At 37.4% G+C, this 13,685-nt stretch overlaps 3 protein-coding genes across 3 annotated transcripts in view; 2 read left to right on the forward strand and 1 right to left on the reverse strand.

The window, feature by feature from the left end:
- Nucleotides 1-785, forward strand: part of LOC107087130 (uncharacterized protein C7orf57 homolog) — a 5,598-nt gene extending 4,813 nt beyond the window's left edge. Inside the window, exons 7-8 of the mRNA XM_015378525.1 lie at nucleotides 62-154; nucleotides 474-785. Of these exons, the coding sequence (XP_015234011.1) occupies nucleotides 62-146 (85 nt within the window). The 3' untranslated portion in view covers nucleotides 147-154; nucleotides 474-785. The remainder of the gene's footprint in view (nucleotides 1-61; nucleotides 155-473) is intronic.
- A 1,245-nt stretch (nucleotides 786-2,030) lies between these two features.
- On the forward strand, nucleotides 2,031-4,386 carry upp2 (uridine phosphorylase 2). Its single transcript, XM_015378530.1, has 7 exons — nucleotides 2,031-2,215; nucleotides 2,314-2,428; nucleotides 2,532-2,690; nucleotides 2,779-2,893; nucleotides 3,006-3,215; nucleotides 3,310-3,456; nucleotides 3,991-4,386. Exons 1-7 carry the CDS (start codon nucleotides 2,163-2,165, stop codon nucleotides 4,131-4,133), a joined length of 942 nt encoding a protein of 313 aa, XP_015234016.1. The 5' UTR covers nucleotides 2,031-2,162; the 3' UTR covers nucleotides 4,134-4,386.
- Nucleotides 4,387-5,510: 1,124 nt separating this feature from the next.
- Nucleotides 5,511-13,685, reverse strand: part of ccdc148 (coiled-coil domain containing 148) — a 45,825-nt gene continuing 37,650 nt past the window's right edge. The window contains exons 10-14 of the mRNA XM_015378540.1: nucleotides 12,820-12,960; nucleotides 12,035-12,153; nucleotides 6,423-6,540; nucleotides 6,116-6,250; nucleotides 5,511-5,709 (exon numbers count right to left, since the gene is read on the reverse strand). Of these exons, the coding sequence (XP_015234026.1) occupies nucleotides 5,566-5,709; nucleotides 6,116-6,250; nucleotides 6,423-6,540; nucleotides 12,035-12,153; nucleotides 12,820-12,960 (657 nt within the window). The 3' untranslated portion in view covers nucleotides 5,511-5,565. The remainder of the gene's footprint in view (nucleotides 5,710-6,115; nucleotides 6,251-6,422; nucleotides 6,541-12,034; nucleotides 12,154-12,819; nucleotides 12,961-13,685) is intronic.

The following is a 13,685-nucleotide window of genomic DNA, read 5'->3' on the forward strand; positions in this document are numbered from 1 at the left end:
CTATCTATCTATCTATCTATTTATTTTTTTATAAATTTTTTTTTATTTTTTGCTATTTCAGAATGTTTGACAAGAAACCAGCACCTGTTGACATGGCTAAGCTGTTGAGCTTTGGTTATGCAGAAGACAGAGAACCTAAGCAGTAATTTACCAAGTAAGTTATGCAGCAGTAGAGTTACAATCTCTTTTTCACAGTTAAACGTTTCAATGTTCTTTTTAAAGTGCTTTCAGGAATCACTTCTTAAACGATAAAACAAAATGAAGGCAGGCCATTAACCAGTGTACTGATTTTTATGAGACTGCTTTATGAATAAGCACAATGAAAGGACAGATTTGCTGTGTAAAACTTTAACATTTGAGTCATTAACAATTTATGATGCACTTTGACAGTATTATGTAGATATAATGGTGACTTATGTGGGAACGATTAATGGAATGACTCTTACTCTTTTTATTTTTTTATTTTATGTCAGCAGGCTGAAAGACTGCCAGATGTGCAGTAATTGGGTGAACACACTCCAAGAAGAATATTTGCCATCATTCCCTCTGACATTAATTTCTAAACTTTGTCCTGCTGAGCCAGATGAAGCGTTTGAACAAGTTCAACATCTTTAAAAGTGTGACATTGAATTGATTTATTAAGAATATAGTGGATTGTTTATGTTACCTTAAGTGTTGCCTCATTGTATCTAAATAACGGAGAGGCATTTGTTCAAGGGTTTGTTTGCTGTTGATGTTAAAGTTGATTAAAACACGTCAAATAAAAGTTCAGATTTTAAAGACTGATTCTTTCTTGCTTTCCTTGTGAGGTCAGCCTTTTTCACTTCTTCAAGATACTTTAACAGACTAACTTATAGTTCTGTAACTAAAACATTTGACGAGTCTCACCTCTTATTTCTTTAGCTCTATGAACAATATAGAATTTCTCTTTAGAAATGTTTTACATGGAGGGAGTGTAGCGTTGAATAGGAGATGAATGGGGACAGAAGCTACAGTATATGCTACCACAGCCGTATTTAACAGATGGAAGGATGTTCTCAGCCTTGAACTCCTTCCTTTTCTTCAAAATGTAACAAAATGTTCATTTTAGCTTCATCAGACTACAAGTCACAGAAATCTAAAATTTAAGGTATTTGCCTTTGATCAGATTTGCAAAGATTTATATGAATTCTTCCTTGCTGAGCTGCTTTTCAGCCCATAGTGTAGAATGTTTTTTTATGGAGGTAAGGACAATTCAAACAATGCAATCATTTCGCTTTTCTTTTAAGGCTAAGCCACATGTTTCACATCAAAACACTGGGACACATACTCTGTCTACTTCCTGATATGTATATGGTGTATGATTATGAGGAAATTCTTATTTGTTTTTACAGTTGTGTATATTTATTCGCTTAAAATAATTTATTAGCTTCATGCATTTGGCGATTTCACCAAATAATGAACTAGATGTTAAAGTTCCCCCTGAAATCTAGCATTAATTCTTTTGTTTTTCCCATGATGAAGTAGTGTGCTTGATGTGCTGCCTTAAATACTGTACATCCCCAGATGTATTCCTTCTATAAAATATATGTTTTAGCATTTTTATCTTAACTAAAGCAAGAAAAGTTTTGTTTTTAACACTTCTTTGAAAAAAGACATTTTCAAAACGACTTTAAAATGCCTAAAAAAATCCTGAATATGGTTATGAAATTTCATGCATGAAAGCTTAAAAGCATAATTATCTCCTCTGTTTATTTATCAGAAGGATTGTTCTGGTGTTGGTTATACATTATATCCACGGTGAGTGAGGGTCAGAGGTCAACTCTATGTTCCCGCGGTGAGTAAGGTCAGAATGCGTCATACTCTGAATTCTGATTGGCTGAATCAACTACTGCACACTCCAGGATTTAATCATACCAGACTGTTTATGTTTCACAGGCTGTTCTTATTTTTTTTTTCAAGTATTTCTACATACCTCGACTTGCTCTGTTTGTCTGTATCTTTAGCAGAAAAGCTACTACTGCTACACCTCTTTTCAGAGCCAATCAGTGATTAGGTCAGCGGTGACCACTATATTAACTCCGTTTGGTCTCACTCTTACTCAAAATACATCGAGTGTTTGACGGTTTCTAAACAAATTTTACAGACATTTAAACATTTCTTTTGAAGAACCACCTACAGCCATGGCACCAATTCTTCTCAACTGTATGGGAAGTGAGCACAAGGACTACATCAAGTAAGTGTTTTACGTATTTAACATTTTAAGCTTTTAATCTCATATGCATTTTAGATTTAATTCCGACTATGTTCTAATATAAGTTGAAATAATCTTAGACAACAGGTTCAAGTAAAAAATCCTTATTTGGACTCGATGGAAGAGGACATTCTGTACCACCTCAGCTTGAGCACAAAGACTCACAACCTTCCAGAAATGTTTGGTGATATTAAGGTTTGTGAAAGCATAGCTATAGAAAAAAATACAAAAAAAACAACAACTAACATATATGAAGCCAAACTCCCCTTTTTAACTGCATTCTCTCTGTTTCACATAGTTTGTGTGTGTGGGTGGCAGTGCGAATCGAATGAAGGCTTTTGCCCAATTCATGCACCAGGAGCTGAACCTACCAGGAAGCCCAGAAGATATCACAGATATCTGTGAGGGGACCGACCGCTACTGCATGTACAAAGTTGGACCAGTGCTCTCCATAAGTGTACGTATTCAATTTTACACAGGTTAAAAATTATGTAAATGTAGTCAGACATCTTCTAGAAGTTATTTTCCTTTTCTTTATTCTGTAGCATGGAATGGGTGTCCCTTCCATCTCCATCATGCTTCACGAGCTCATCAAACTGCTTCATCATGCCCAGTGCCGTGATGTTGTTTTGTTTCGCTTGGGAACATCCGGTGGAGTCGGTAAGACCGGATTATTGTCCTCCTTTAGATGGAGGGTTTAGCATAAATGGAGCTAAATTAGTAGATGCACCTAGAACAATCTTGTAAGGTAGTTGTAATGTGTTATCTGCAGGTCTGGCTCCAGGCACGGTCGTAATCACTGAAAAAGCAGTGGACTACTCTTTCCGCCCTCAGTTTGAACAAGTTGTTCTGGGTAAAGTTATCACTCGGAGTACAGAGCTGGATGAAGGCGTTGCTAAGGATCTTCTGCAATGCTCCTCCGAGTTGCAAAACTTTCCATCTGTTATTGGAAACACCATGTGCACCCACGACTTCTATGAAGGTACTAGGCCTGAAAATATGCTTAGATTCATATTTAAACAACTGGGAATTCCCTTGAACTGATCATGTACTGAAATTCTCCTGTATCTCCATAGGCCAAGGCAGGCTTGATGGAGCTCTCTGCTCTTTTTCTCACGAGGAAAAACTGGAGTATCTTAGGAAAGCCTACGAGGCTGGAGTGAGGAATATCGAGATGGAGTCCACCGTATTTGCTGCCATGTGCCGAGTCTGTGGGCTAAAAGGTGTCCATTAATAATCAACAATTGACTCTTAGAATGAACCGATACAAGATTTCTGAACATGTCTGACAATTGGTCTAAGAGATGTTACAAGACGGGTAGAAAAAACATTTCCTGCTCGTACTGTGGTTAGAGCAAGAATCTTCGACACACAGGACTACAAAGAATAGCCTCCCTGGTAAAAACCACTATCATAAATTCATTTTTAATTGCAGTAGAATATCTAGAAATTTAGAAAAAAAGACAAACTTTAACACAGCTTGAGAAAAAATCGGAACCATTTACAATTGTATATAACCTTTTTAAAAAGGGAAAGAAAATAGAACATTGCAGTCAAGTCAGGGAGGTTTGTGTTGATTCTTAGTTGACAAATGGCAACAATAACGATTAAACACTTCAAACTATGACAAACAATTCTGGACGGCTTTTGTAAAAATCTTTAGATAAGCTAGAAATAACAGTGAAGTTGCTGGAACAGCACAGTAAGCTGTTATAAATATCATCACTCATCTCTTTTCTTTTTTTTTTACTCTTCAGCGGCTGTGGTGTGTGTTGTGTTGCTGAACCGCTTCGAGGGCGACCAGATCACCTCGCCACATGATGTTCTGGTGGAGTACCAGCAGAGACCTCAAGTCCTGGTTTCCCACTATATCAAGAAACGCTTGGGACTCATCGCCTGAATTCTTTGCCCCTCCTAACAGCTGTATAGAGCTTTGACTACCATGTAGATATGTACATACATGTACTGTACCTAATGTTAATAGTCGGATTAGACAAATATTTAAGTTTTTTATGATTTGATTGAACTTTGAACAGTATTTCTTTTACATCTATTTAAGTGTGTGTTGTATCTTTTCATATTAAATTAATTGGTATTTATGTAAGATAACACAAGTCTTTGCAATGATGTGTTCTGTGTGCTTATTTTCATAATGACTGGAATAAATAAAGAACTTTATTTAAAAAAGACATATAGTTTATAATGTCGTCATTTTGTTGATCCCTTGGAATATGGCAGCATGGAGCTCAAACAATACATTTAATTGTTAAATGTTATGAGTTGGATATATATATTTCATATTTACTAGTTTATGTGAAAAATGCATGTTATTGGAAAATGAAACTTCATGAAAACTGTCAATAAATATTAGCAAGCGATTTGCAGAATCCGGATGGTTACGATGACTTATCGCAGCATGTTATTCACTAGTATAATACATATGGAAACATTTGATAAATGGTTAATTGTTATCTTATACTTTCTCGTGGACTTTGGAAGAGTGGGAGCTGTGATTGCAACAGCATCAACTGTTATGTAACTATGTTTTAACCAGGAATGTTCCAAATCTTAACCCAAGTAACAGACCGGGGTCAGTATAGGGCATTTTAAATGGCCTGCAGTATCAATATGCTGTTGTTGGTGTGCTGACTGTGATTTCATATCACTCTGCCTGAACTGTGCAGGTGTTGTCTGCTCTGATAATTGTTCATATGCACGGCTTATAAAACTGGATATGTGCCAGGCACAGTTTCCTGTTTATTCAATGAATCTGGGTTTTCCCAAACAATCTTTTGTTACCCTACAATAAATTCAGTCACTCTTTCATCTGTGATTAAACCCGCCCCAGGAAAGAATTAGAGAGCAACTGAAACTGCTGTCATTCACACTTAAAAACAGTGCAAGAAACAAACAAACAGGCTTCTTCCGTAATATCAGAATGGAGAGTAAACACTATATGAGCCTGTGTCTTTAACAGTATAAAAATATCATCAGCAGGAGCAACATGTAAGTTAGTAAGAGGTTGACAGCATGTCAGAAAAATATCTGTCACTCTCAAACCAAATTCATATTAAGCATATAATCAGCGGTAGGTGAGGAGATAAGGCTGATGAAACCTTCTCAACTGTTGACATTTTGAGCATATCTGTTTCAGAAGTAGCCAGTGACTCATTATTAGACTATGTCTATTGTTATAGGAGGTAAGGATTCAAAATAAAAACACACCCAAAAAGATGGAATTCCTCATTTGCATGTATTTATTTGCTTAACAGCATTAAAATCAAAAAGCTAAGAAAAATGTTGGGTAAAAGCACACTTATGCAAACAAAGCCCTAGAATTTAAGTGTAGATTTGGTGTCCTTTCTTGGCATTTTAAGGGGCTTGATTTGGGACAGAATTTCCTTTGCGTACAGGTTCTGATGTACTCCAGCCTTTCGAAAGGCCTGCTCAGCTCGAACCCTCGGATCTGACACAATCTGTGGGACAGAAATTCATAGAAAACACACTAAATAACTTACACATTTACTGCTTTTTCCACTAGATTATGCTCATGTTAGTTATAAAGCTTAGGGGTTATGCTCTATACGGAGAAACAGTTCTGCTGGATCCAGCAGCCACTGCAGTTTATTGACTGACATGGTGTCCTTGAGATCTTGGCTGTGTGCTGATATGAGGACAAACATTGTTTGATCAGCTACTTGCTTTGTATATGTTCCCTGACAGCATGGGTCAGTCTCAACTAAAGTGAAACAAAACCTGGACAACTGATTATAAATCAACAAATGACAGACAGGCAGAATGAAGAGAATAATACTGCAGCTGGCCATTTGCATCTTTTAAACAACAGGTAAAGATGAGAGGTCAGATATTATAATGCCTCACCTGTTTGTCTGTGTACGTGTTAATACTGTAGAGAGGCCTCTGCAGCTCAAACTCTCTCTGATTCAAGCATCGGTTCCTCCAAGCTTCAGTATCTGCCATCATCCTCTCTGGGTCGGCCTCTGCCTGCACTTCAACCTGAGATAACAGAAAGACTTAGAACATCCGACTGTCCTCTTGGATGCAGCCAAAAGGGGGCACTGATGCCTTTGCTCAGGTAAGATGGTGTCCAGTTCAACCCTTGTGAATAATTTTAACAGACAGAACAATTGTGAGCGGCTCAAAGTGTTAAGACAGGCTAATGGTTCACCTGCTTTCTGAGAGCTTCCAGACGATCCCGTCTCTCTTGTTCCTCCCTCTGCTGCTCGAGCTCCTGCTTTTCCCTCTCCTTCATTCGTCGCTGCCACACATGGGTGCGAAACTGCACCCTAAAGGTAACAGAGAGATGCAGTTGGACATCAGACATGGATGACACCTCTGTTCCTCAGCCAGGGCCTGAGGAAGCTTTAGCCATCATTTCACACAGGCTGAACCTGCGGGCAGCGGTGGGGTTTAATGGAGCTGCCAGAATGCTAGTCTTCTCAGAGTAGCTGTTTTTATTTCTTTTTCAGGCCCCCACCTGCTTTTTGTCAAGTAAATACAGTCTAAATCTGCAGTTTATTTCAATAACAGTCTGATTTCAAACTATTAATTCTCTTGCATTGCATGTTAACCTAAAACTTAAAAAATGATATTTCAAATGAAAACACGAACATCTTATACAAACATTTGTTTTCTCTCTATGACATTAAATCAAACATTACCTTATGTTAAGATATATTAAAAAAAAAAAAATTACGTAACAGCTTTGTTAGCTCTGAATTAATGTTAATTCAAACACACTGCACTGTCTGACATCATGGGAACATCAAAACTATTCACTGAGGATGTTAGGAACCCCAACCTCAATTTTAGGGACCCCTATACCTCAGCGATTACTCATTGGTTATAATTTCTAGATGTCTAAAAATGATATTCATTTGTTCAGCTAGTTACATACTAGTCTAAAGACCAGGAAAATCATCTATTTTAACAAGAAATTGGCTCTGTGTCCAAAAGAGATAGTCATGTTATGGTTTGTTTCATGTAAATCTAACATGGAAAACAGAAGCAAACAACTGTATGAACTTGGTGGAAGAAAATGAAATAAACAGTATTGGTTGAAATTTTTGTGGTTGTGGTTGAGATATTGTATATTATGTTCTTTCTTATGCATTTGCCTGCCTAGGGACTATGGATGAAAACTAGCTTTGTAGCTATAATCCGGCATATTTACATTTGTTTTTATACTTATGTTCATTAATGTGCTTTGTCCCTATTCAAATAAATAAATAAATGAAATGAAAAATGAAAATGCCACTAGGAGACAACAAGCAGCTGGATGTCCATGATAGGAGATCTGGCTTTGAATAAATCTAGGGTCTGACAGATCTAATTAAGGTGACCTGGAAAAAAAAAAAAAAAAAAAGCAGTTCTGCAGGTTTAGTTTCAAATCCCAGGTCCATGTGAAATGTCACCACTAACCTGATGCAACAGAAATATTACAAAAAAAAATTGAAAACAGTCTTCATTAGCCTGAATCAGCTTGAGATCAAATGATTTAATGCTGCAGAACTAGACATATCTTATCACTGTTACCTGTCATGTCCAGCACTTTATGTCAGTTTTTAAATGTCAGTCTTGTATATTTCTTGTATATTTGTATATTTCTAGAGAGTAAACGTAATTGACTTGATATGCAGAAACCAAAAATTATAATGTAAGAGTGTTTATGAAATAGGGACCATATTCGGGAGCAAACAACATCACAAACTCGAGCTAATGTCTCATTTTAAATTGCTGAAGTAAAAGATTAAAACCAAGACACGGAAATTCTGCATTACAAATTTGAAGTATTCAGAACTTTTGTGAAAACATTTTAAACTTATAAAATTGTTATTCTGCTCCGATTACTGCAGCAGACAGACAGATGGTCCGTATGTAGAACTGAAAAAAACAGCAGAGGCTTCTTCAAATCAATCAGCCTGATGTCAGTATTTTCACCTGTTGTGTTTGCGCATCATGCTCAGGTAATCAGTAAATCACTGTTTACAGAGCAGGCCAGCCTTGGATGGGAACTAATTAAAACTGACAGATGTCAGAGTGATGCTGTAAAAGCAGGGCTCTTTCAGTCTGTAATTAGGGTGAAATTCAGTGTTTCTTAAAGGTCAGAGTGTGGCACTTCATAGAGTTTTGAGGAAACTGCTGCCAGCTAAAATGAGGCAGATCATCCCATCCAACTTTATCCATCTGGCTGTGAAAATTCTTTTAAATTACATAAAAATTAGGAATTTAATGAAAAAGTCTATCAAAAGAAAAACATCTACAAGCATGCTTAGTGTGAGGGATTGCCTTTGAGTCAACAAGTCAATGCAATCAACTGGTTTCCCTTAGATAGAAACCTTTGAATCAGTTTGACTGTATGATCTAGTTGAATTGTCTCTGTAAAGTGCCTTGAATTAGGGTTATTAATGTGTTTTGAATTGGTGCTATATAAATAAACTGAATTGAATTTTACATTAATCTAGCCCATACGATTTTGTCCACTGCATCATGTTAGAGTGGATAGATAAAGAGAAGCAAACAGACTATAAAAACATGACCACTGAGTGGCTGTTATTTTTGCCTCTGTATTGAGTGACCCTCTTTCATATTTTCTCTGCATCTCATTTTTTAAAATCTATTTTGATCTCCTTTGACAAAAGAAGCTTAATCCACCAACTACTGCCTATATAAATATGCTATAAAAATAAGCTTGATGAACTTTACTATTAGTTTACTATTAATTATTTTAACTTCTTGCATGCATCATTTGACTTGGTAAAAGTACCAATGATATTTATCAAATATATTTTTCTTGTTAGGTTCAAAAAGTTTTTTCACAAATATCATCAGAGAACATTTTCCATACAGTAGATATAAAAATATATGTACATTTTCAAAAGGTCAGGTAACATTTGCGGGCAATGAATGACTTTTATTTTGCTAGAGTGAAGCCAAAACTTATTCTTTTGATATAAAGACTGCACATTCCTGCTTTGGACTACGTTTGAGACATCCCCTTTTTTGTTTCTTTGTTGTTAAAAGAAATTGATTTCGAAATACTCTGAGTCTGGTTGCATACAAATGTACACTGCTTAAAAAATTAAAGGAACACTTTCAAAAAACATCAGATCTCAATGGGGCAAAAAATTCTGCTGTTTATTTATACTGATATGGACTGGGTGATGTGTTAGGAACAAAAGGATGCCACATAATTTGATGGAAATGAAAATGATCAACCTACAGAGGGATGAATTCAAAGACCCCCCAAAAATTACAGTGAAAAAATGATGAGGCAGGCTAGTCCATTTTGCTTAAATTTCGTTGCATCAACTCAAAATGGTATTCAGTAATTTGTATGGCCTCCACATGCGTGTATGCATGCCTGACAACGTCGGGGCATGCTCCTAATGAGACGACAGATGGCGTCCTGGGGTATCTCCTCCCACATCTGGAACAGGGCATCACTGAGCTCCTGGACAGTCTTACGTGCAACCTGGCGGCGTCGGAAGGATCGAAACATAATGTCCCAGAGGTGCTCTATTGGATTTAGGTCAGGCGAGCGTGCGGGCCAACCAATGGTATCAGTTCCTTCACCCTTCAGGAACAGCCTGCGTACTATCGCCACATGAGGCCGGGCATTGCCATGCACCAGGAGGAACCCAGGACCCACTGCACCAGCAAAGGGTCTGACAATGGGTGCAAGGATTTCATCCTGATACCTAATGGCAGTCAGGGTGACGTTGTCTAGCCTGTATAGGTCTGTGCGTCCCTCCATGGATATGCCTCCCCAGACCATCACTGACCCACCACCAAACCGATCATGCTGAACGATGTTACAGGCAGCATAACTTTCTCCACGGCTTCTCCAGACCCCAGGTGCCAGTGGTGGACTTGCCAATTCCTGTGTTCTGTGGCAAATGCCAATCGAGCTCCATGGTGCCGGGCAGTGAGCACAGGGCCGACTAGAGGATGTCGGGGCCTCAGGCCACCCTAGTGAAGTCTGTTTCTGATTGTTTGGTCAGAGACATTCACATCAGTGGCCTGCTGGAGGTCATTTTGTAGGGCTCTGGCAGTGCTCCTCCTTGCACAAAGGAGTAGATATCGGCCCTGCTGATGGGTTGTAGACCTTCTATGGCCCTGTCCAGCTCTCCTGGAGTAACTGCCTGTCTCCTGGAATCTCCTCCATGCTCTTGAGATTGTGCCGGGAGACACAGCAAACCTTCTGGCAATGGCACGTATTGATGTGATTAGCAACTATTGTGCTAAAGGTGGACTGCCTGTGCAACCTCTGTAGGGTCCAGGTAGCGCCTCATGCTAACAGTAGGGACAGTGACCCTAGCCAAATGCAAAACTGGCGAAAAATAATCAGAAAAGATGAGGAAGGCAAAAAATGTCAGTGGCCTCCACCTGTAAAACCATTCTTGTTTTGATGGCCGTCTCGTTGTTGCCCCTGCAGTGCACCTCTTGTTAATTTCATTAACACCAAAGCGGCTGAAACTGATTAACACCTTTGCTACTTACCTGACCAAATCAATATCCCAGAACCTTAATTAACTTGATGCTAAACTCTGATTACAAAGTGTTCCTTTAATTTTTTGAGTAGTGTATAAATAAATACATTTTGGCACCCTGTTGGCTTATATATTCATTCTGTTAACACTGGAAATTGGATATTACAAAATGAATTTAATGCACTGAAGTATAACACTATTGACATTAGGTAAGATATTACATATGCACTCAAGTAAGTAAACAAGGAAGCAATAGAGCTGAGTGAGTCAGCAATGCCTAGCACAGGTGCAAAATAAACAGTGGAAAAATCTAAAATAAATCCTGAAAAATCACAACAATTGATAAGACATGAGTAGCACTTAGGATAAAATGTATTGTTCTTTAACTATATGCTTTATAATTTTAGGTGGGCTAATATCATTCTTGATCTGTTATAGTTAGAAGAGGAGCTCACTCAGCTTGCCTTATTGCACAAATGTTTTTTTTGTAAGGCTTGAATTATCATTTTTGTCGTAAATCTGAAAATAGAAGAATAAGAAAATTTTGTTTAATGTAATAACCTTTCAAAATAAGACATGTATTTAAGTGGATATTTGTAAAAACTTATTATGGCTTTAGACACCTTTAATTTTGTAGAACCAGGGAAAAAAGTGATTCTTTGAACTGATAAGATTGATGTTCCCTGCACCAGAGTAATCCATTAAGCAAACATTCATGTTTTTGGACGGTGGGAGGAAACTGGAGTATGTAGAGAGAACCTATGCATATACAAATATACCATACAACGTCTATAAATTAAAACCCCAGGCCAGGTTTTTAAACAAAGGATGTTGTACAAGGCATCAGATCAGTGCCATACTACCAACTATGGCACCACACGGACCTTTACAACATCATTTACATTCATTTTTAATTAATATCTTTTTAAATTAATTAATTAATTTTATTTAATTTTTATAAAAATAAATAAATGCTAACAAGGACATGTTAAGTATTTTAATGGGATCGGTTGGGGGTTAACTCAACGGAATGGGAACTAGATCCAGATAATTGTGCATCTGCACATCCCTGATTATGCCCCTCATTATATATCAATTACTACCTTATTGTATCCCCTTAATGGTTCCCGGTCTGACAGTTTCAGTAATTTGAATAGTATGTGTCTCTCTATAAATAAATACATTTCTAAAAAAAACGCCATATTTTATGGTTTATGACTCAACAAACTAACATTCAAAGAAAACAATGAAACAATGAAGAGTCAAGGTCCCTCTGTCCAGCACAAACCTCTCCTTATCTCTTCTGGCTTGTTCCTCCATGACACTCCTGAGAGCAGCGAGTCTCTCCTGATCTCTCTGTTCCAGCACCTCTCTCCTCTTCTGCTGCTTTAAAGAAAAGAGCCTCAGCTGGAAATAAAAAAATAATAATTATAAATCAAGACAAAAAAACAGAAAGTTAACAAAAAGACCAATCACACACAAACTAAGTTGACTCTCAGAAAACTCCCAGGATCAACATGTCCTATTGACTGAGAGGGCAGGAATCAGATAAATATAAATCAAAAGAATGAGATGATATTTCAGTGTCTGCCCAACTATTGTGCTAAATTATATGGAACGCAATGAGGCCTGAATGTTCTCATTAATCAGACAGCGTCCCAGGTTGCTAGTTCCCCCCTTAGCAGACCCCTGAGGAGAGAGTTAATTAAACAGTCAGAAACAAACACGATCTGCTGTTATCGCACCTGTGCGTTCAATAACTAAAACGGATAATCAAAATCCTCATGTAATCATAACAGCACATGTTTACTGTTTCATAGCATCCAGGGCTTTATTTTTAGATTACTTACATTTGTGTATTGACTGTTGTTCAGGTTTATTTTGAATTAGGTTTTTTCATTCTATAGCAATCAAGCAAAACAGTTTACATGAAAAAAATTTATTTTAACAATAAAATAGATCTCATTAAAGCTGTTTTGACTATATTTTTGGTACCTTTTGCTCTACCTTCGTGATTGCAAAAGGAAGTAACTGACACTTTTGTGGGACAACAAATATAGACAAAGTCCATACTTTCTCTTTCTGTTGTGATCTAATTGAGGCCTCCTTCTCCTGCTCCCTCTTTAATCTCTCCTCTACTTCCTCTTGGCGTCTCGCTGCGATGGCTGCCTCCAGTTTTGCCACCTCCTCCTGCTGGGCCCGCCATTGCTGCAACTACAAATGCACGCCGGGAAGAAACAACAAAAAAGCTGATTATTATCAACAAACAGCTTTCATTTTACTAAACATCAAAAGTACATAAAAAGTTTTATAAAAGATTTCCAGCTGGATTTAGTTTCCGAGCCATACAAGCTCAATCATGTGTTGACTGCATGTTTAAGTTAGTGCTGCTGTTTTGTCAAATGTATCTTATATTTTGCTAGAAAAAACAGCAAACTGTTTCCTTTCCAGTGGCCTCCCTCATCTTTGACCCTTGTGTTTTCTATCCTTCTTCCTCCTCAATAGTCTTTTCTAAATTCTTATCCCTCATTTTTTTGTCATAGAAACATGAAATGTCTCCACTTTAAAATTGCCTTTTCATCAGCGATGTGTAAGTATCCCAATTTGGAAAGATTAGCCGACTTATAAAGGCAAGAAGTCCATAATAATATAAACTCAAAAATGAATCATCACCTTTATACAGGTCAAACAATAGGGTTCAAAATGTTGTTCTCATTACAGACAATTGATTAGACTTATATTACATATGATATAAGATATATAGATTATAGTGTATACTATATATTTCTGGTAATTAGTTATTGATCAGCACTACAATGGTTGTATTGTGCACACTGATGATAAGCCATGGTGATGGAGCCATGGCTGGCTTCAAAAAAAAAAAAACATTCTGTCATTTTTCTGCTGGTTTATAACACCAAACCCCAAATAAACTGGTT

The sequence above is a fragment of the Cyprinodon variegatus genome, unplaced genomic scaffold (assembly GCF_000732505.1).
Source record: "Cyprinodon variegatus isolate N-32 unplaced genomic scaffold, C_variegatus-1.0 Scaffold174, whole genome shotgun sequence".
Lineage (NCBI taxonomy): Eukaryota > Metazoa > Chordata > Actinopteri > Cyprinodontiformes > Cyprinodontidae > Cyprinodon > Cyprinodon variegatus.